A 21,368-nucleotide genomic window follows, 5' to 3' on the forward strand; every position below is an offset into this window, starting at 1 on the left:
AATAAAGAAATCTTGAATCTTGGTTCAATGAAAATATTCTTTCCAACAGTTCTAATGAGACAATTCCCACTCAACCAAGCTGATCAACTATGAATAGTCCCAATGTGAAGAATAATATTCCATTGAACCGCACACGCCGGACTCTATTATATGGTATACTGATATGAAAATACAGGCCCTCTCAAATTAGGACACCACTGAAATTTTGAGACCAAGAGTTGCAAATAATTCCTCAAATATTTCTTGAACTTTTTTATTCCTTGTTATTTTTGTCATGAGCTTTAAGCAGTTGTTAAATTCAATCTTTGAAACTCAATGAGCTTTTATTGTTCATTCCATATCTAATATACACACACATACATAGGTATTTGCAATTATAAAATATAATATTAGAGGATTAACGAAAGTAATAATGGATTATTTTGGATGAACCTTATTTAAGACTTACAAAGCCAACATTTTCAGTAAATTGAACACTGTATTCAGAGATGTTGTAGAATTTTTCCATGATGACATATCTCATCTTTTGCTTTTTTCTACTGAAATTTTATTAATTTTACTAACCCGAGGGTGCCAGAGTTTCCATGATCAAGACATAATTTTCAGAAGTTGAAAGTTGAGCCTAAACTTATACTACTTGAGCTCAAGTATAATTTTAAGCTCAACTTTCAACTACTGAAAATTATGCCTTGAGTTATGCCCTAAGTTTTATGAAAATAGAACATTTCCAGTACAAAAGACAATACATATTGTGTTTTAATTTCAAAACAAAAACTATATTCATGCCCCTACGAACTCACTCATGCTTTATGAAGTGAGTTAAATTCATTCCAACTGATATTTTATATAAATTATTATTTACAGATTAATATCGAGAAATACGTCTCAATAGACTATGATTTTAAATCTGAAACTACTTGAAATTGTCACAATCACTTTTTGATTAACCCTTAACCGTTACTAGAGGTATAATGGTGTAACAACAAAAACTGGTTTCTCAAAAATGTTTTAATAAATAAGAGGTTGTGACAATGTCACAATTTATTTATATTTTGGTAATAAGTAATGAAAATGTCAAGTTATTTTATTCAATATGGATGCATTGTAGTATACCACACCTTGTATTGCAATCACCTCCACTGTAACACAGAATGTTGATATGTATTTTTTTGGAAAATGCAAAATGCCATTAAAACAGGCAAGTATTAACACAAGTGCAAAATTGCTGGATGATCTTGAACCAGTTCTCCAAACGGTACTAATAATACTACAATGAAATTGAGACTGAGAATGTGCCCACTTTTCATTGAAAGATTTCAATGAAATTTTAGTGAAAGATTTCACTAAAATTGAAGTGCTTTAGAGAGAACAGTTTGCAAGAACAATTTATCATATACTGTACTTCTTTTCTCTTAGAATGATACAAGTGGTCCAGTTTTCAAATGATGTAACACATTTACTCAAACGTAACTTTATTAATGTATTTTACAAATTTACACTTTCTTAATTTTCTTGAGATATTTTTTGATGGAGATATTTAACAAATTTTCAAACTGTTTCTAACTGAAATACTACATTATTCTCAAGTACCAAAAGACAAACAATTTCACAATTTTAAGATTCACAAATAATTTTACAATTTAAAGATTTATACATTTTTGTAAATTTTTCAAATTGTTTCTAACAATTTAATACCACATATTCTCAAGTACCAAGAGACAAACAATTTCACAATTTACAGATTCACAAACATTTTCACAATCTAAAGATTTATACAATTTTTCAAATTGTATCTAACTGAAAACCATATTTTCTCAAGTACCAAGAGACAAACAATTACACAATTTAAAGATTCACAAACAATTTTACAGTTAACAGATTTAAACAATATTGTAAATTCTTCAAATTGTTTCTTACTGTTTATAATTGTTTCTTACTGTAATAATTTCATAATTTAAAGATTGACAAACAATTTTACAATCTAAAGATCTAAAGATTTATACAATTTTTCAAATTGTATCTAACTGAAACACCACATATTATCAAGTACCAAGAGACAAACAATTACACAATTTAAAGATTCACAAACAATTTTACAGTTAACAGATTTAAACAATATTGTAATTTCTTCAAATTGTTTCTTACTGAAATACCACATATTCTTAAGTACCAAGAGACAAAAATTTCATAATTTAAAGATTGACAAACAATTTTACAATCTAAAGATCTAAACATTTTTGTAAAATTTTCAAATTGTATCCAACTGAAACACCATATATTATCAAGTACCAAGAGACAAACAATTACACAATTTAACAGATTTAAACAATATTGTAAATTCTTCAAATTGTTTCTTACTGAAATACTACATATTCTCAAGTACCAAGAGACAAAAAATTTCACAATTTAAAGATTGACAAACAATTTTACAATCTAAAGATCTAAACAATTTTGTAAAATTTTCAAATTGTATCCAACTGAAACACCACATATTCTCAATTTACAAGAGTATTGTAACGTAATAAAAAGATTTAATTAGCTGATTTAGTGATAAATCATCATATGAAATAACTGAAGTTTTGATTGCATGAATGTAAATATTGAATAAGAATAATCTAAGTATTGAGAAAAATTTGAACATAATATTAGAAAAACAAGATAAGATTTGATGGATGTTGAAATCATCATTATAGCAAAACTTTCTTATTCAATTATTTGCCACGATTCGTTGCTCCTTTTTAAAACATTCTTGTTCAACGGTCCAATCACTGCTCTTCCTTCGGGCAGATTAGAATCCAAATTGAGATATTTCTGAGCAGCTCTCATGACATCTTCTTCAGATACATTTATTAAGGACGTCCTGTGCCTTTGCAATTTGTCATCACTGAGACCAGAGATGAATGCCGAGAGACCTTTGTTACCTGGTGGCACTGGTAGGTCAAGACTTTTGAATACACCCAACTTGGCTTCTTGAATATCGTTCTTCGAGAATTCTTTCTTCATCAACCAAGTCAGAGATTGATCAAAAACATCAAGACTTTGAACTGGATTTGGATCTTTATATGAGAAAAAATTGATGACACCTCCATTTGTGATTCTGCATCCAGATCCATAAGCACCTCCTTTTTCACGAACAACTGGTAAGAGATACTTAGCTGATAATAACTGGCACAAAACCCGCAGTGGAGCAAAATCACTGTGCTCAAATGGAACAGTTACACATGATTTAGCTGCGTAGCCTATCTGGAAAGGAATCACGTGATGTACTCCTTTGTTTGACGAATCGGCAATCAATGAGTCGAAAGTCTCGTAATTAGATTCTCTGAATGATCCACTCAAAGCGTCACAGAATGATGAATGGTGTTTTAATACATTGTCTTCATCAGGTGGTGAGAAATTTAAAGCTGTTCTCAATCGCTCCTTATTGAGAAGTTGAGATGAAATTATCCTAATGAAATGAAGACTCTCTTCAGGATCACTCTGAGCTATTTCCTGGAGTTTCTTGACATATGTTATACCAGACGAAAGCTCCTTTCTTTGAAAAGCTGGGCTTACAAGACTTGATGCTAAGTTCATTGAATAAGCATGACCTTGATCTGCAATTCCATTGAGGCAATCAGCTGCTAAAATAGTCACCAGGGTTTTGAATCGTTCTGCTTGATCGACCGCCATATAATGAAAGAGTCCTAGCCATAAGCTCAACATCTCTTCAAGGTTTCTATTCAAACAAAATGATGAGAACATTACAGATTCTTCAAACCCTCTAACATTGTTCAAGCTTTCTACAATGTTGTGTGAGAAGTTGAACGATTCAGAAACAGATTTAATAAGAAGGTCCATTTCCCTATAATCTTTCGAAGCTGTGCCCATTTCGGTGGCCACATGGCAGAATAGTGGAAGCATTAGTTTACATTCATCAGACAAGTGATGCGCATTGATTAGCCCACGCACATACACCAAACCATTGGTTGGCTGCAAACTCATTTGGACAGGTACACCAGACAAAGTTATATTTTTCAAATCAACTCTTTCTATTTCTTTGTTGATGTCAGCCATGGTTAGAGTCGGAAGAACAGAGACATCATCCTTTTTATCTTGATGATCTTTCAATAACAGGTTTGTACTTCGCATAGCTTCAATATCTTTTTCCTCCAAACTTTCAATCTTTGTTTTGAGTAAATCACTTTCTTCTTGTTGAAGAATAGAATCAAAATTTTCTTTCGGGGACATTGTGAGAATCAAGCGATGTGAATTATTCTTCAAATATTTTTCAACAATTTTCTGTAGGTATTTCGAATCATCTGTCATATCCTTCTTCAGTGAAGTTAAGCGGTCGTTGACGTTCAAGAGGGTGCGGACACTGCCACCATGATTCCAAACAGAGTTCACAAAAGTTAACATCTTTATACCAAAATCTTCTGATTGATGTTTGATACTCAATTCAATGTTATGAAGAATACCTTCTAATTGTCTCTGATCAAAACCCTTCTCTATCACCTCCTCAATGCTTTTATCAAAAGTATTAATAGCCCAATCAAAGTCTTTATCATTCAAGCCTTGTAGAGCTACATTTAAAGCAGTAGTTTTGGTGAAATTGGTGAATCCCGTGACTGGGTTGAACCCAGATGCAATTCCTGGTTCAACAAGAGACTTGTATAGAGCGGAATTGGGGCCATCCAGTAGTAGAGTCGAAACTAATTCTAGAACAAAACATTCTTGAATGTCTGTTATATCACAACACGCATGACTAATATCGATATATGATTGTTTTTCTGGGTCTGCCATGACATCCTTTTGACAATAGATATGTTTTCTTTTAGGTTCTAGCCATCTTGACTCTGACGGTACCTCACTCTTTTTTGACTCAACTTTGTCTACTTTCGAAAGATATTCCTCATTAATGAATCTGAGATTATGTCTGAGCGGGAAGTTACCATACGAATAAAATCTGGCATTACTTGGATGATAATAATCAGAATAGAACCTTTTCAGATTATCATATGTTAATGAAGGTATCTTTAGAGGATCACCTCCACTCACCACACCGTATGTGTGACTAGGCATCAGATTGTTGAGTACATTCATGTAGAATACATTAACATTTTCTGAAAAAGCCCCTTTCATTTCATTGAAAACAACGCCTTTGAAAATAATGGGAGAGTTGGGGTCATCAATAGTTTCATTCTCAAGTCTCCAACCCTCTTGTAGGAAATCTAGATTTCGAAGCTTTGGTCGGAAAACTGCATCCAAGTAGACAGACATCAAATTTTTGTAATCAGAATTATTCATTGTGGAGAAAGGATAGAAAGTATAGTCTGGACCTGTGAATGCGTTGATGTAGGTTGCTTGAGACCGATTTAGCATTTTCATGAATGGGTCACGACAAGGATATTTCTCACTGCCACAAAGCACCAAGTGTTCCAAAATGTGAGCGACGCCAGATGAGTCGAATGGAATGGTTTTGAAGCCGATACCAAACACATTATTACTATCTTCTCGTTGCAAATGTAAGTATTCGGCGCCACTCTTCAAATGTTCTAGTTCTATACACTTGAGGAACAAATCGGGGACATCGTATCTCCTCTTAACAATGAATCCTTCTATACAGTCACCTTCAGCATATACTTCACTGTTGCTCCTCTCGGCGTTTTGTGCAGCAATATGACTTTTCCTGATTGATGTAAGCGGCAACTTCGGGCTGCTGCAAAACCTCTTCAGGCCTCCAACGTTGTTCAGTAATAATCGCATCATTTTGGTTGATTTTCTGCAACAGAGAATGGAAGGGGAAAAATAAACAATTGATAACTTTCGTGGTAGCCTACATAAATTCAAGTATTTGTAAAGTCATAAAATAACCTCAGATTACATATATTTTAGAAGATAGATTTCCCAGATGACAGTTTATAGTGAGTTCCAAGTTACAATGGCAGTGAAATAGGTTAGAATGTATTAATTACATTCCATAACCTACAATCAAAGATTGTAATAAAAAATAGGCCTATTACTATAATAAAGATTATTGACTGTGATAACAAAGATATTGTGATGGGTGACATATTCACATGTGGTAGAAATGGCAGTGGAGAAATATAGAAGAACAGTGTGGTCGATTCACAGCCTTGCCACTGCCTTCTATAGAGGATAGCTGATACCGGTATATCTGATGTAATATTAACGATTCATTCTTGTTTGAAATAATCAATCATAGGCTATTTTATATGATTTATAATATTTTTCAATGATTTAATAAAAAAAATCCACAATTGAGATTAAATCATTTGTTAATTATGTTTCTACATTGTTGAAAAACGATCTAGCAACTTTGCAGAGCTGGAAAAGGATAGCGCTATTTGCTTTGTCGAATGGTAGACAAGGATAGCAGCACCAATTTTAATCAAATACAGCCATTATAACAAGAATCTCACTATAGACCTTGTATAACCTAGACGTTTGTTGCCTATCAACTTGGAGCTTGATGGTTATTTTCGTTTGAAATTAATGAATTATATCTGTCACCTCATTAACCATACACAAGTAATCAATTTCATAAATTTAGGCCTATATATTTTGTTGGGAGAGATCCTGTTTGCTTGATATTTTCATAAATAAATAAATATAAGCTTCTTTAGCAGAAAATATAATTATGAATAGACATTTATTTATTTTATAATAAATAAATGCAATTGATTTGGATACTATACGTATAGGGAGGTCCACGTTATAATGGCTGTATTTGATCAACAATGGTGATGATATCCTCGTTTGTCATTCGACAAAGCAGATAGCACAATCCTTTTCTAGATCCGCAACGTTGAAAGATCATATTTATTAACAAAGGCATATAATTAGCAATCTAATAACTATTATTATTCAATCCCAATTATGGAAATTTATTATTTAATTCATAATTGAAAAAAAATATTTTCTTGACGAATACAATATAATTAATTATTTTAAATAAACAGTTTATATTGGATCAGATATACCGGTATTAGCTATCCTCTATAGAAGGCAGTGGCAAGGAAGAGAATTGGAAACGCCATTCTCCTACCTTTCTCCACTGCCATTATAACGTGGACCTCATTATAGACTGTTCAACTATTATATTATCAGCATGAATATCAAACTGAATCTTGAATAATCATTCTGAACCTAATTCTAATTATAACAATATTATTAAGAATCTACTATTAAAGTAATCTCTAACACAGCAACATCTCTCAAATTTTAATACTGCATCAATTTTTTTATTCCCCTAAACTTCTCTAAATACACTTCTTCATATGAGCTTTATCCATGCTTATTTATTAAGTGCCTTATGCAAAACTAAAGAAAATTAATATGGCAGCAAAATTGGGTATTTTAATAACGGTGAGCTCTAAAACATAGGTGAAATTAAACGATGATTAGATTATAATGGAACTACTTCAATCCGTCCGAAGACACAACCACAGCTATACTTTAAAGGTACGCCTCTACTAGTTACAAAACTCAACAAGGGAAATTGATAAATGATTTAGAATTGCTTCATGGAATAAGTTATACATCTCAATTGACATTAGACTCATTAATCTTCCAGTTTTCCAAAGCGATCAACTCAAATTATAGGATAATAATATCTAAAATTGAGATCCATCCTCCCAAAACTTCTTGTTTGAAAAGACCTAATTGTTTTAAAGACTTCTTGTTTTAAAAGACCTTCACCTAAACGGAATTTTTTATTTTTTTATTTATAATTTTTACAAAGTAGCACTGATTGGGTATATAACATATCAACAGGCTCCAAGAATAAATTCTCCTACAATCTACAATTATTTCAAGCTTCTCGCTTGTGCCCATACTGAACGGGCGAAATTTCGGTTGCACTTTTTTACTAGTTACAGAACGCAAAGCCTCTTAATGACTGTTTTCTCTCAAAGCCTCAACGCTGTTTTCTCTTATGGCGGAATTCCGCGTATTAGTTTTCCCCATAAAAGACTGTTTTCTATAAAGAGCGGAAAAAATCCTATTCCGTCCGTAAAGTATGTATAGAGACCTAATAGAATGAGATGATTAAAGATTTACGCCAACCAGCGAAATTCAAACACAAGACCAGGTAGCGCTTGCAGACTGAAGGACTGAATGGTGCAACGCATATTGTGAGGTCCACGTTATAATGATAGTATTTGATTAACATCGGTGTTGTTAACCCAGTCTATCATTCGACAAAGCAGATAGCGCTATCCTTTTCTAGCTCCGCAACGTTGCCAAATCGTTTATTAACAATGTGTAATTATAATTAATTAACAACATATTTACTCTCAATTATTATGGAATCTATGAAAATAATATACTTTCTTGACGAATAAAATTCAATTGATTAGGTATTTCAAACAAGAATGAACAGTTGATATTACATAAAATATACCGGTATCAGCTATCCTCTGTAGAAGGCAGTGGTAGGGCAGATAATCTACAACGTTGTTCTCCTATCTTTCTCCACTGACATTATAACGTGGACCTCACTGGAATCCATTAGTCTAATCTGGCCGGCAAATGATAAAAACAATACCTACTTAAGGTGCAATTCCTTAGAGGCGTGTCGAGACGCGCGCGGCTATAAGCGGGCAGCTCGAGACGTGTCGTTAAAGTCACGGCTAGAGTACATAACCTATAAATTTATTAGATTCAATGACTCATTGGATTATTATGTTGTATGAACGTTAAGCCGACAGATGAATTATAAGTGTTGGCTACCATATTGCTTTTACGATTCATATCTAATGAATAACGAATCTAATGAATTCATCAGTTATATGCTCTAACCGTGACGGCTCTAACCTAACAACGCGTCTCGACACACCTGCTTTTAGGAATAGCCTAGCACCTTAGGTCAATCCAAACTTCAATGTAACCTAGGGTAACAATAAAAATAAAACTAATAATTAGGTAGTACCCCCTTTTTTAAAACACCGTCTACTTCTTTTAAAAACACAAAAAACTTCTTTACATTAGTAAAACCATATCTAAGTTACCTAAATTATATTTCGACGCCTGATCCCATCTTCTGGTGAACTATCGTAATATATTGTAGGGTAAAATATGTACAAGATTAATCCTATTAGCGATTGGTAAAATTTATTGAACTGAAAATTCAGAGCGGATAAATTATACCTGTCAATTTTATAGTAACGAATAAATAAATAAAAATGAACAAACTAACCTGTAAAGTATTTTACGGTTCAGGCCTAATAACGTATCCCTGTAGTTCTTCTATGGAGTTATGACCCAACATAATATTAAAAATTATCAGATGCTTAGAAATACATTTTTTCTCAAAAGGAAGTAATATTAGTTGTGGTAAAGTTAAATTTAAAATAATTGTACTCAAAAGATGATGGTTAGGTTTCTGATGCAAAATTCAGGATTCGACAAGAAAAGACAACCATCTACTACACAACGCGCTTCGAGACTCGATCTGGAGTAGGGAGATCGTTCATCGATGTATTGTGCTATCGATTTTGATCTTGTTCGATCTCCGCCATCTTTGAATTCGAATTACTATTGAAATTTCTACAATTTGATAAAAATATCCCTAACAGTGTAAATGTATACTAAGATTATTCTTGAAGTTGAGCAATTATATTAATTGCCTACATTATATTATTTCGGCGCCTGATCCCATCTTCTGGTGCACTACCGTAATATATTATATACTAAAACATGTATAAGATTAATCCTATTCACGATTGGTAAAATTTATTGAACTGAAAATTCAGAACAGATAAATTATAAATGTTGCAGTCAATTTTATAGTAACGAATAAATAAATAAAAATGAACAAACTAACCTGTAAAGTATTTCACGGTTCAGGCCTAATAACGTATCCCTGTAGTTCTTCTATGGAATTATGACCCAACATAATATTAAAAATTAGCAGATGCTTAGAAATACATTATTTTCTCAAAAGGAAGTAACATTAGTTGTGGTAAGTTGAATTTAAAATAATTGTACTCAAAAGATGATGGTTAGGTTTCTGATGCAAAATTCAGGATTCGACATGAAGACAACCAACGAACCAACTAGACAACGCGCTTCGAGACTCGATCTGGAGTAAGGAGATCGTTCATCGATGTATCGTGCTATCGATTTTGATCTTGCTCGATCTCTGCCATCTTTGAATTTTTTGAATTCGAATTACTATTGAAATTTCTACAATTTGATAAAAATATCCTTAACAGTGTAAATGTATACTAAGATTATTCTTGAAGTTGACCAGTTATATTGATTGCATGTTTACCTATGATTACCTATTTAAACGTTATTCAAATCTAGTTTTAAACTAATAATAATACATTTTCACTTCTATAATTGGTCCTAATTTTTTTTCCAGTGCTATATACGGTATTAAATTGGTAGAAATAGCCTAGATTAAAGAATGTATTGTATAAATATATTAAATTTTGTTTATACTTACACTTATAATAGTATATTTGGAATGTTAGATTAAATGCATCCCAACACATAGACGTGGGTTGCTACACGACAATTTATGGAAAATAATCCAAGTATGTACGGTAACGGATGTTTTCCATAATTATTGTGAATTTCCATGTTTGATAAATACATCTGTTTTGAGTTTCATGACAGTATGTAAAAAATAAAATATTCACTCTTCAAATAACTAATGTATGTCTGCTCTCGATCCAGGCAATTTAGAGTTATATTTTGTTGCTTCAAGATATGATGCTCTGTGAAGTGCTATCTTTCGCTAGAATTCAATATTCTCAAACGGCAAACTTTCTCGAAAATCTAGTTATTCAAAAATAATGAATTAAATTACAAATAGAATCATCACCAATAAAATATTCTCTATTATCGCAGAACAGTTTTGACAGCACCCTTTTACTATCAGGTCAGCCGTGACTGATAGTGATAGCTTGAGCGAGCGTTCGTTTTGTACTTGGGTAGCTTTGCATTTGCAGTTGTCGGTGTGGTTGGGTTACATTATTTCATTAATGGTAGTGTGTGTTAACTGTTGAGCTTTCTCATTAGCCTAATCTTACCAGGCTAGTTATTTTGTGTCTTGAAACATAATAATTCATAAAAGGTAAGATGATCTCATTCACATTTTTTACTTTTATTGATTGACTGCTGGATGTGATCGGTCTGGCATAGGCGTAATGGCTGGCGGATGTAGTTTGACAGTCCGAGAATAGCTGCGATATTGTAAAGATTTTGCTGAAATAGAAGATGATCTAAACGTCTAGAAACCTATAGCTATTTGTTCAATAAACCAGTTTATCTTTATGTAAAGTCATGAAATTTGTACACTATGTTGTCCTCATCATTAACAATCTTATCAGATTCACATGGTTTCAACTGAGAAAAAGAGTAAATCCATCAGCATTTAATTAAATTATTCATTAAAATTAAGTATCTGGGTGTTTTCTTAGTGTGAATGTTAGAAACCATTGTACTCTTTTATTTATGACTGAATAATCTGATCAGCGTACAGTAATAAAATTAATATTACTCTAGTGATACCAAGCTAATTTATCAGCTATTGAATAAAATTCGTCTGCAGACACCGGTTACAGAACAACTGTCTAAATGCGCTGTATTGTCTATTATTTACCGCTATTTGCGGCTACTCTAATGTATCTGTATAATAAACATCGCGAAGAAATCTGATAATCTAATATTAATAATCTAATGAAAAATCTGTTCGATGGATTCTATGAAAAAATAACAGATTAGATGAGTTAATTTGAAATATTACGTCCTTTCATATAAGTTAGCTAACACCACATATATCTATGCTAGGCTAGGACGATACCAGATACTTGTAATAATTAGAAATCATTTGATGTAATGGCATTGATTAACTAGAATGTATGTATCTTTTACTCTAACAATCTACTGAATTAGGGACATAATATTATATTGAGAATGAGATGGTTAAACGTCCACGCCAACTAGCGGGATTCAAACCTAGACTGAAAGGTGCAACGCCTTTCCATAGCGAGGTCCACTTTATAATGGAAGTATTTGATTAAAATTGGTTTTGCTTAGTTTCTATCATTCGACAATGCAGATTGCGCTATCCTTTCATTTTCTATCTCCGCGACGATGTCAGATCGTTTTTTAATAATAGGTCTATAATTAATTAAAATATTCAACTCCAATTATGATAATTTATTATTCTAAAATTATTATTATTTTAATATTAATATAATGATAATATTATTAATTGTCATTGAAAAATATATTTTCTTGACGAATAAATATAATTGATAATTTTAAATAAGAATTTAGAATAAGAATGAACATTTAATATTAAATCAGACGTACTGGTATCAGCTATCCAGCCTATATAAAAGGCAGTGGCAATGCAGAGAATCGATAACGCTATTCTCCTATATTTCTCCACTGCCATTTCTACCACATGTGAATATGTCACCCATAACAATATCTTTGTTATCACAGACAATAATCTTTATTATAGTAATAGGCCTAATTTTTTATTACAATAATCTTAGATTATATGTTATAGAATGTAATTAATAATAAATCGATATTGAGATAGATTAGGTTGCCAAATAATCTTTGATTATGGATTCACCCAATTTATTATAAATCACCTCTTGAATCTTGAATGTGCTTCTTCCGGAAATCTATGATTTGATACGTACCTATATTAATTATTACTAGTAGTTCTGTGAACAGTGGTATTCTCACGCAGTATTCTCATCCACAAGTACCAGATTGAAACTATAGACCTTATGGAAATACAGCAATAGATTGGCTTATCCACACATCTGTGTAATCACTTGTCAGCTGATTTATGATGAATAATTCTATAGTCTGATTTTTACTCTAATATTGGCGTATGAAGGAGGCTCCTTTTTCCTTTTATATTATCCTTGAAATGCAATATTTCCAAAAACCTTGTATGTACGTCGACGAGCAATTAAAAAAGGAACATACCTGTCAAATTTAATGAAAATCTAATACTGCGTTTCGCCGTAAATGCGCAACATTTAAATATTAAGAGAAATGCCAAACCGTCGACTTGAATCTTAGACCTCACTTCGCTCGGTCAATAATTCACTTTAAAAGTGGAATACGGGACTGCTATAGTGAGGTTCACGTTATAATGACAGTGTTTGATAAGCAATGATATTGCTATCCTTCTCTCTCAATCAACAAAGCGGATGGCACTATCTCTTTCTCGCTTTTCTCTGTTACCAGATCGGCTTTCAACAATGTAGAATTGATAATTAATTAACAAAATTTTTCATCTTAATTATGAAAATTGATTATGAAATTATTTAAAAATATAATTTCTTACTTAATAAACTAGGCCTAAACAAAAATAAACCATTAATATTACATAATTGACCTGTATCAGCTACAGTCTATAGAAGGCATTGACAAAACAGAGGATCGGCAACGTTGTTCTATCTCTCTCCACTGTCATTATAACGTGGACCTCTCTATAGTGTCCACCCGTTGCTGGGTATCTGTCGGTGCAGAATTGAAATATTATCTTTCTCTTTCTCAATTCATGAGAGCATCACACTAACCCCCCCGGAATCGATTATATAATTAGAACAGTTACACATACATCGATTTTTGTTCGTACAATATTTTGCCGTCCTTATGAATTCTATCAGATTAAACGGAACTTGACAACATCATCTGTTTGAAATTATCTGTTTAATCTAATAAAATTTATAAGGACGGCAAAAAATTGTACAAACAAAAATCGATGAGTGTGTAGCTAGCCTTATATTTCTGTGCAACTTTCTCATGATCTGGCTTCCAAATGTATTCATTTTATTTATTTATTCATTCATTGTACAAAACACTAACATCATAATATAGTTATGACATTGGAGGAAAAACTAGGCTGTACTATTTCTTTTCAAAAATTTTGGTAGAATGTTTATGTACATAATATAAATGTACTATAGAATATTAAAAAGAACTGAATTCCCACAAAATTACTTTGAACACTAGATTCTTCCAGAAGTAGATTGCAATGTATTACCTGTAGTACACCCACTAATAATATTAAAAAATTGGCATTCCTCTAAATGTCTCTTTTCTTGAAATATTGATTGAAAATGAGATATTTCAAGAAAAGCAATAGATGGTTCGGTCCAAATTTGCTACTTTTTCATTTTGGTATACAGTCATTCAACAAGGTGTAAGGAACTTCAGCTACTTGGGGGTTGAATTGAATAACAATGAGTTACAGCTGAGTAACAGCATAAATCAAAGAGTATTGGCTGGAAATAGAGCATACTTCAGTATTTTGAAACTTTTGAAGAACAGGCTCATATGTAGTAGAAATACAAAACTCAAAATATATGAAAGCCTGATTCGTCCGGTTGTAACGTACGGCTGTGAATCTTGGACGTTAACAAAAGAAGACAAGAACCATCTAGGCGTTTTTGAAAGGAAAATTCTGAGAAAGATTTATGGTCCAGTTAAAGAAGGAGGGAAATGGAGGAGAAGAACCAATTCAGAGCTTAACCCTCAATTACACGCATAGCGGCATAGCGTACCGCACTTCTGCATATTCGTTCTTGTAATGTGGCTTCAATAGCTACCATTTTCCAGTGCTTCCTCGTTTTCTTTCATCATACCTTTCCGTAGTAGATGACAGTGTTGGTGGGAGTCTGTGGGCGTTTCTTCGGTGTGCAGCTGACTGTTGAAGTGGGAAGACCTCATTTTTAAGATAAATAAACTTCACAATTGCACTCAATAATCTTTTCTTTTCATTATATTATCCTTTTTGAAATTGAAATTGAAATTGCTTTATTGTCTCTTCAAAATAGATACATAATTTACATAGGCTACACTATATTATTATCGACAATAAAGTTTAATAACATTAATTTTTAAATGTTATTTTCTTTCAACGCTGAAGTTGATAAACACTTTTCCTTAAATACTAATATTATTAGTTTGTATTTTCATAGAAGCTTGTTTTCTCTGCTAAACCAACAATTATATTTTACCAATATACAATTTTCTCAATTTCTATTTGAATAATTATTGTGAATAGATAATATCGTATCAAAAAAGTTTTTCTCATTTTCATCATCCATGTACAGCTCAAATTCTATGAAATAAGTTTGTGAAAGGTTTGAAAACACACAATTTACATATAGCGGCACTCAGTGCCGCGCGCATGTAATATCATTAGAAGGCGACTAGCATGTAGTTGAGGGTTAAGGTATTGATAAGATGCCAAAATATTGTTGAATTTATAAAGGCGCAACGGCTTAGGTGGTTTGGACATATCTGTAGAATGAATGAGAACATAATGCCATAGAGAAACAATAGCATAAGTAGATATCCCATGGTATAGGGCGTTTATGTCGCAACTTTTACTGTTATCTCAAGCCGATAGTTCATGTAATTCTTTCCCGTGAAGCTGTGTGACAATGGTAGTCTCTCATAGTGTGCCGTTCATACACTCTTACCCGGTCAAAACAGTAAAAATCGACAATAATCGACAGTAATAGGCTTGAGATAACAGTAAAAGTTGCAACATAAACGCCCTATACCATGGGATATCTACTTACGTTATTGTTTCTCTATGATAATGCCCAAAATAATATTCAAGGAGAGGCTACATTCCAGAAGGAAGAGAGGAAGACCAAGAATAAGGTGGGAGGATGAAGTGAGAGACAATCTCCAAAAAATGGGATGTAGAGGATGGAAACGAATGACAGAGAATCGAGAAGAATGGAGAGCTGTAGTGGAGGCGGTCAAAGGTCATATTGGGCTGTATTGCTGAAAAAATACAGACATTCAAGATGTAATCATCAAATTTTCTTTTTTTGTTAGGGCTACTCTTGAATAGAAATAAAAATACCCTTTTGTAAAATTATTCACTCAGAACATTTTTCTTCTGTGATGCTGCTTACAGTCATTATTATGATGCTTTGATAATGGCATCACAGCCGAAACATGTTGTAACTAAATAATTTTACAAAAGGGTACTTAGATTTCGATTTTTATTTCTATTCAAAATGTAATTTATGTTACTTATTATTTTAGATTCACCTTTTTAAAAATAATTTATTCTAAAACGCGAAACTCAGCAAATTTTGGATAAAATACTTTGTGTGATAAATAACTCTCAAAAACAAAATACTTCCATGCTACAAATGTTGAACTTTTTTTGTGTGTGTAGTTGAGAAATTGATATTGTGGTAATTATTCATATTGAATGAAAAAGACTAAGAAATTGTCAAAAACCACAGATTTATTGATACTTAGAAAGACCGGTTTCGGTTATTACACCATTGTCAATCTCTGATAAACTCTATCGTTGGTTTATCAGAGATTGACAATGGTGTAATAACCGAAACCGGTCTTTCTAAGTATCAATAAATCTGTGGTTTTTGACAATTTCTTAATCTTTCTCATTCAAAAACAAATGTTGAACTTGCATGCTAAAAATCTACGAAAAACCATATTCGCAGTAGCTGTGTCTATGTGTGTTGGAAAAGTCATATTGCAGTTGATATTGTACAGTATTAACGTGCAAAAAGGGGTGACTGCTTGCAAAGGTCTAAAGCAGTTTTTATAATTATCGATCCCCACCCCACAACACCCTAAACATGAAAGGTGATATTATCTTCAAGAAAATCAACGAAATACTACCATGAAATATGGCGTGGCATTCTTTTTTTTACTATCTGGACGTTGACTGATTATTCGATTAAATTTCATCAATCTATTTATAATTAACGTTTAGTATTAGTTTGAAGCTCGTAATTATTATTGTATTGGGGTTAGTGGCTTGTGTACTGAAATGTGTAGAGCAAACTGTGTAGCTGGTTAGGCCTACTTGTTGAATCAGTTGACTTTATTCTTTATTGATTCATACAATAAGTACATCATCAAAATGATAGGGAGAGAAAAAATAAGGTTACCTTGTGCTATTCCTCTCCCAAATTTAGATAAGGTTACACATAGTCCGAAATAGGTTAAGCATTGAAGTTGTTCACTTCACAAAATGTTTACTCCTTAATTATTTTCACAAAGTAGATTTTTAAATTTATATGCTTCAAAATCAAACAATTGACCTATTATATAGTTGATGTTCCATGAATAACTTACTAGAACTTGTCATCTAATTTAATTATATGGAAAATATCTACGAAACTGAAACCAAAAGTTAAAAATACAGCAGAACTCCAATTACCCGAATTAATGGGGACCGGGACCCATCGGATAATCAAATATTTGAAGTTTTTTTTTAAATCGCCATCGGAGAGAAAAAAAACTACGTTTTGATATTGCACTATTTCTTTATTGAATTAAATGAAAGAAACATGATATTTTTACATGTTTTAAATATAAATAAAATGTACTTATGTACAAGTTTAGAAATAAAAATCATTGTTTTTTAAACATCTCCGTCAATGTAAGCTGTTTTGCGGTCTTCATCCGTTTTCGGGCAGCCAGGTCACGCAATAGTGAGCGAACGCGCAAACACTGGCTTCGACTGGGGGGGGGGATTTGCGAAGAATAATAGTGCACTTAGATAGACTTCGGATAGTCAGAGTTCGGATAATTGGAGTTCTACTGTAATAGTACCCATTAATATTTATTTCAACACAACATGTTTCGAACTATTTAAAGTCATCTCCAAGTGTGGATTATTATAAATCTATTATTCTATTTTCACACTTAAAAATGACTAAAGAGTAGGAAAGTTGTATTGAAAAAAAAATACATAAGGGCACTATGTTTTTAATTTTTATTGTAACTCTAAATAACAAAGTGAACCATTCTTTCAATTTCATTTTCTAAGAACAAGTATATTCTCTGTATGTCAGGAGACTAATAATATATCAATTGATTAATTAATTTGTGGATACAATAATTACAGATATATGTGATCATATGAATAGAATAGAACAACAGGTTTGGCCCAGAACTATTCTATCCCAAAATTTTGATAAAGAGTAACATGTCCAAAAATATGGGTTATTTTTTTACTGTTGAAAGTTCAAATCTAATTTTCGTACAAAAATATATAAGATCAAAATATAGTTTGATGAGGATTGGTCGTGGAATAAATTTCATCCTATAGTAGGCCCAATTAAAAGTAGCAGTAGGTGTTTCTCTATTTTCTGAGGAAGCATTTGTGGTGGTCTGATGAAGTTGTCACCATAGAATGTTGAGAAATATATTATCCTCAATCTTTGATGAAAGGCAATCACTAATTTAATCGTCCATATCATCATCATCATCATTGGCTCGACAATCCAAAGCGGATTTTGGCCTCCTCTAAAATTTGCCTCCATTCTTCTCTATCCATGGCAGCACGCCTCCAATTCCTGACCCCAACAACGCTTGCATCTCCGGCAACTGCATCCATCCACCTCAACCTTGGTCTACCAGGAGGTCTTCTACCTTCCATGTTGTGAGCCATTTTTTTTGGTGCAAATGACTCATTATTTCTTGAAACAAATGGCCTGCCCACCTGAGCCTACTTACTCGGATAAGAGCCAGCACATCAGTGTGACCATACATGTTGTAAAGATCACGATTCTTTCTTCTGCACCACACTCCATCCAACAGCACTCCTCCAACAATTCTGCGGATAATCTTTCTCTCAAATATGTTTATCAAGTTATAATCTGAACTTGTTAAGGTGCGTACAAATATACGCGCCGCGAACATGAGCAATTCACTTTTAATCAGCTGACTATATCTGTATTTTTACAGAAACTGTAAGATACAGATATTAAAAGCTTGGCATCAGCTGATTAAATGTGAATTGCTCATGTTCGCGGCGCGTAAATCTGTACGCACCTTTAGAGTCCAAGTCACACTGGCATAGGTAAGCACTGGCAAAAAATAGTGTTTGGTCATCATCATCATCATCATCATCATCAGTGGCGCTACAACCCGCTACAGGTCTTGGCCTCCTCCAGTATTCGCCTCCATTCGTCTTTGTCTTCCGCCTTCACTTTCCAACCTCTGGCTCCAATCACTTGTGCGTCCTTGTCAACACCGTCCATCCAGCGCAGTCTCGGCCTTCCTGGTCTTCGCCTCCTTTCCATCCTGTACAGCATGAGTCTCCTTGGTGGGTATGTCTCATCTACCCGAATAAGGTGGCCAGCCCATCGCAGTCTACCAATTTTGATCATTTTGACCACATCAGGTTCACGATATACTTGGTAGAGCTCCTCATTCTTCCTCCTCCGCCAGGTCTCATCCATCCACTTTTATTCCACCACAGATCCTTCGCAGTACCCTCCTCTCAAAAACTTTGAGTTGGCTCTCGTCTTTTTTGGACAGTGTCCATGTTTCACTGCCATACATGGGTGCTGGCAGGATTAGCGAGCGATATATTTTAATAGTGTTTGGTAGAACATAATTTTTGTTTTGCGGTTCAATTTCTTTGACCTAAGATGTTTGGCCAAACCAAGTATGCCCTATTTGCCAATAGGATTCGCCGCTTGACTTCATATGTGGTCTCGTTTTTATGGTTGACCAAGGACCCGAGATATATGAATTTGTCTACCACTTCCAACCCACAGGCTGATATTAGCTCTGATTGATTGGCATTCAACCTCTGAGCATGGGACCTTGATGAGACCATGATCTTTGTTTTCTGCTCATTCACAATCAAACCCATGTTACCTGCTGCCCTTTCCATGTGGCTGAATGCTTATCATATAGGATATTGATTTAGCCGTCCATATTATATTTTGTCATATTTTTGGCTATTTTGTAGGATTTAGGAACTAAGCATTGAAATGTTGAAATTTAACATACGCACACCCAGTTGGATTAATGTATGGAGGCTTATCAAGAACACCGAAGCTCTTCTTTGTAGTCAGGTTGAAGCTAGTTCAATATGGTCAATCTGAATTTGAATTTAGTTGGAAAGAAACGTTTTTGGCGGATTATAAATCAATTCTCCCCTTGAAATATTCGAGAAAGAAATGGGTTGGATCTAAAAACCAAGCTATTTAAATAAAATTCGAGTCATATCATCTTGATAATCTCATTTTCTGATATCCATTGTCGGTTGTTTATTGTGATGTTAATAATATTTATAGATCTTAAATAAATCGATAATTTTGACTATTTGCGATTAACCTTAACCTAAAAAATTCTTAATAATAATATTTGTATTGCTTATATTGGCGGGGAGTTCCTGACGGAAGTTTCACCTCGCCTGAATATATCATTTGAGCCGTCAATGGGCCTTACGACTGTCATACTTCAGCCGGGACCGACAATTTAATTGTTGACAAAACATTCAGCAGACGTGCATTCACTGCCTCATACTGTAATATTATTGTGAAGATGTATGTCAAATTGGATTCTGTTTGGTTTACTCATACACAGACGCGAGTTGTAGTTATGTAATGAGGTCCATGCTATAAAGTTAGTGGATAAAATAGGACAACCGTGTTGCCGATTCTCAGCGTTGCCACTGTTTTCTATAGTACAGTAGGCCTAGATAGCTGATTCCGGTAAATCTGATGTAATATTAGCTGTTTATTCTTGTTAATAATGATCAATTATATATTATTCGGCTAGAAATAATGCTTTTCTATGATTTAATAATACATTTTCATAATCGAAATTAATTAAAGTATTTTGATGATTAATTATGTTTCTACATTGTTCAAAAACAATCTGGCAAGCTACGGAGCTAGAAAAGGATAGCGATACCTGCTTTGTTCAATGACAGATAAGGATTAACACCAATGTTAAGGCTTTTCGGTACACCTTTTTATTCAAATTGGATAATCTTTTTCAATATAATTTTTTAATATCATTATAAGAGTGAGAAAAAGTGGCAACTGGAATTATTAAGTGGTCTAATAAGCGTGTTATGGGTTGTTGAAGGGCTAAACTCCGTTCTCTTTTCAGATCATAAACGGTTTCGAATTGTATATTCGAGTTCTTTTTAATACATTCAGTATATCATTGGCTTTGTTCTAATATGCGTTTTTCCGCGATTAATGCCAAAATAAACAAGTTATCGAATTTACAAAACATGTTACTTTTTTATTTATGAACGATATGGGGAATAAAATGTTTTAGTTTGGAAAGTTACATTTTTTGAATTTGTAAGAGAAGTTCTAATAATATAATCGAAACCGTTTATGATCTGGGAAGAAAACAGAATCTGGAAAGTTAGCACTTCAACAACCCATAACTCGCTTATTAGACACCTTGATAATTTCAGTTGCCACTTTTTCTCACTCTTATAATGACCTTAACAGTTATATTGAAAAAGATTATCCAATTTAAATAATAAAAAATCTGGTGTGGCGCACTCACACAACTTTCCTTGCTCATTGAACTGCAACATAATTATTTGAAGC

The 21,368-nt window shown here is 33.1% G+C and overlaps 1 protein-coding gene across 2 annotated transcripts; it reads right to left on the bottom strand.

Moving 5' to 3' along the window:
* Positions 1–1,455: 1,455 nt before the first annotated feature.
* On the bottom strand, positions 1,456–10,077 carry LOC111058574 (presequence protease, mitochondrial). Of its 2 annotated transcripts, none has more exons than XM_022346119.2 (2): positions 9,830–10,077; positions 1,456–5,764 (listed from the first exon to the last, which is right to left on the bottom strand). In XM_022346119.2, exon 2 carries the CDS (start codon positions 5,749–5,751, stop codon positions 2,704–2,706), a length of 3,048 nt encoding a protein of 1,015 aa, XP_022201811.2. In that variant the 5' UTR covers positions 5,752–5,764; positions 9,830–10,077; the 3' UTR covers positions 1,456–2,703. The 2 variants fall into 2 exon arrangements, with proteins under 2 accessions (XP_022201811.2, XP_022201807.2); XM_022346115.2 differs by lacking the exon at positions 9,830–10,077 and adding an exon at positions 9,203–9,454.
* Between the last annotated feature and the right edge of the window lie 11,291 nt (positions 10,078–21,368).

The sequence above is a fragment of the Nilaparvata lugens genome, chromosome X, assembly GCF_014356525.2.
Source record: "Nilaparvata lugens isolate BPH chromosome X, ASM1435652v1, whole genome shotgun sequence".
Classification (NCBI taxonomy): domain Eukaryota; kingdom Metazoa; phylum Arthropoda; class Insecta; order Hemiptera; family Delphacidae; genus Nilaparvata; species Nilaparvata lugens.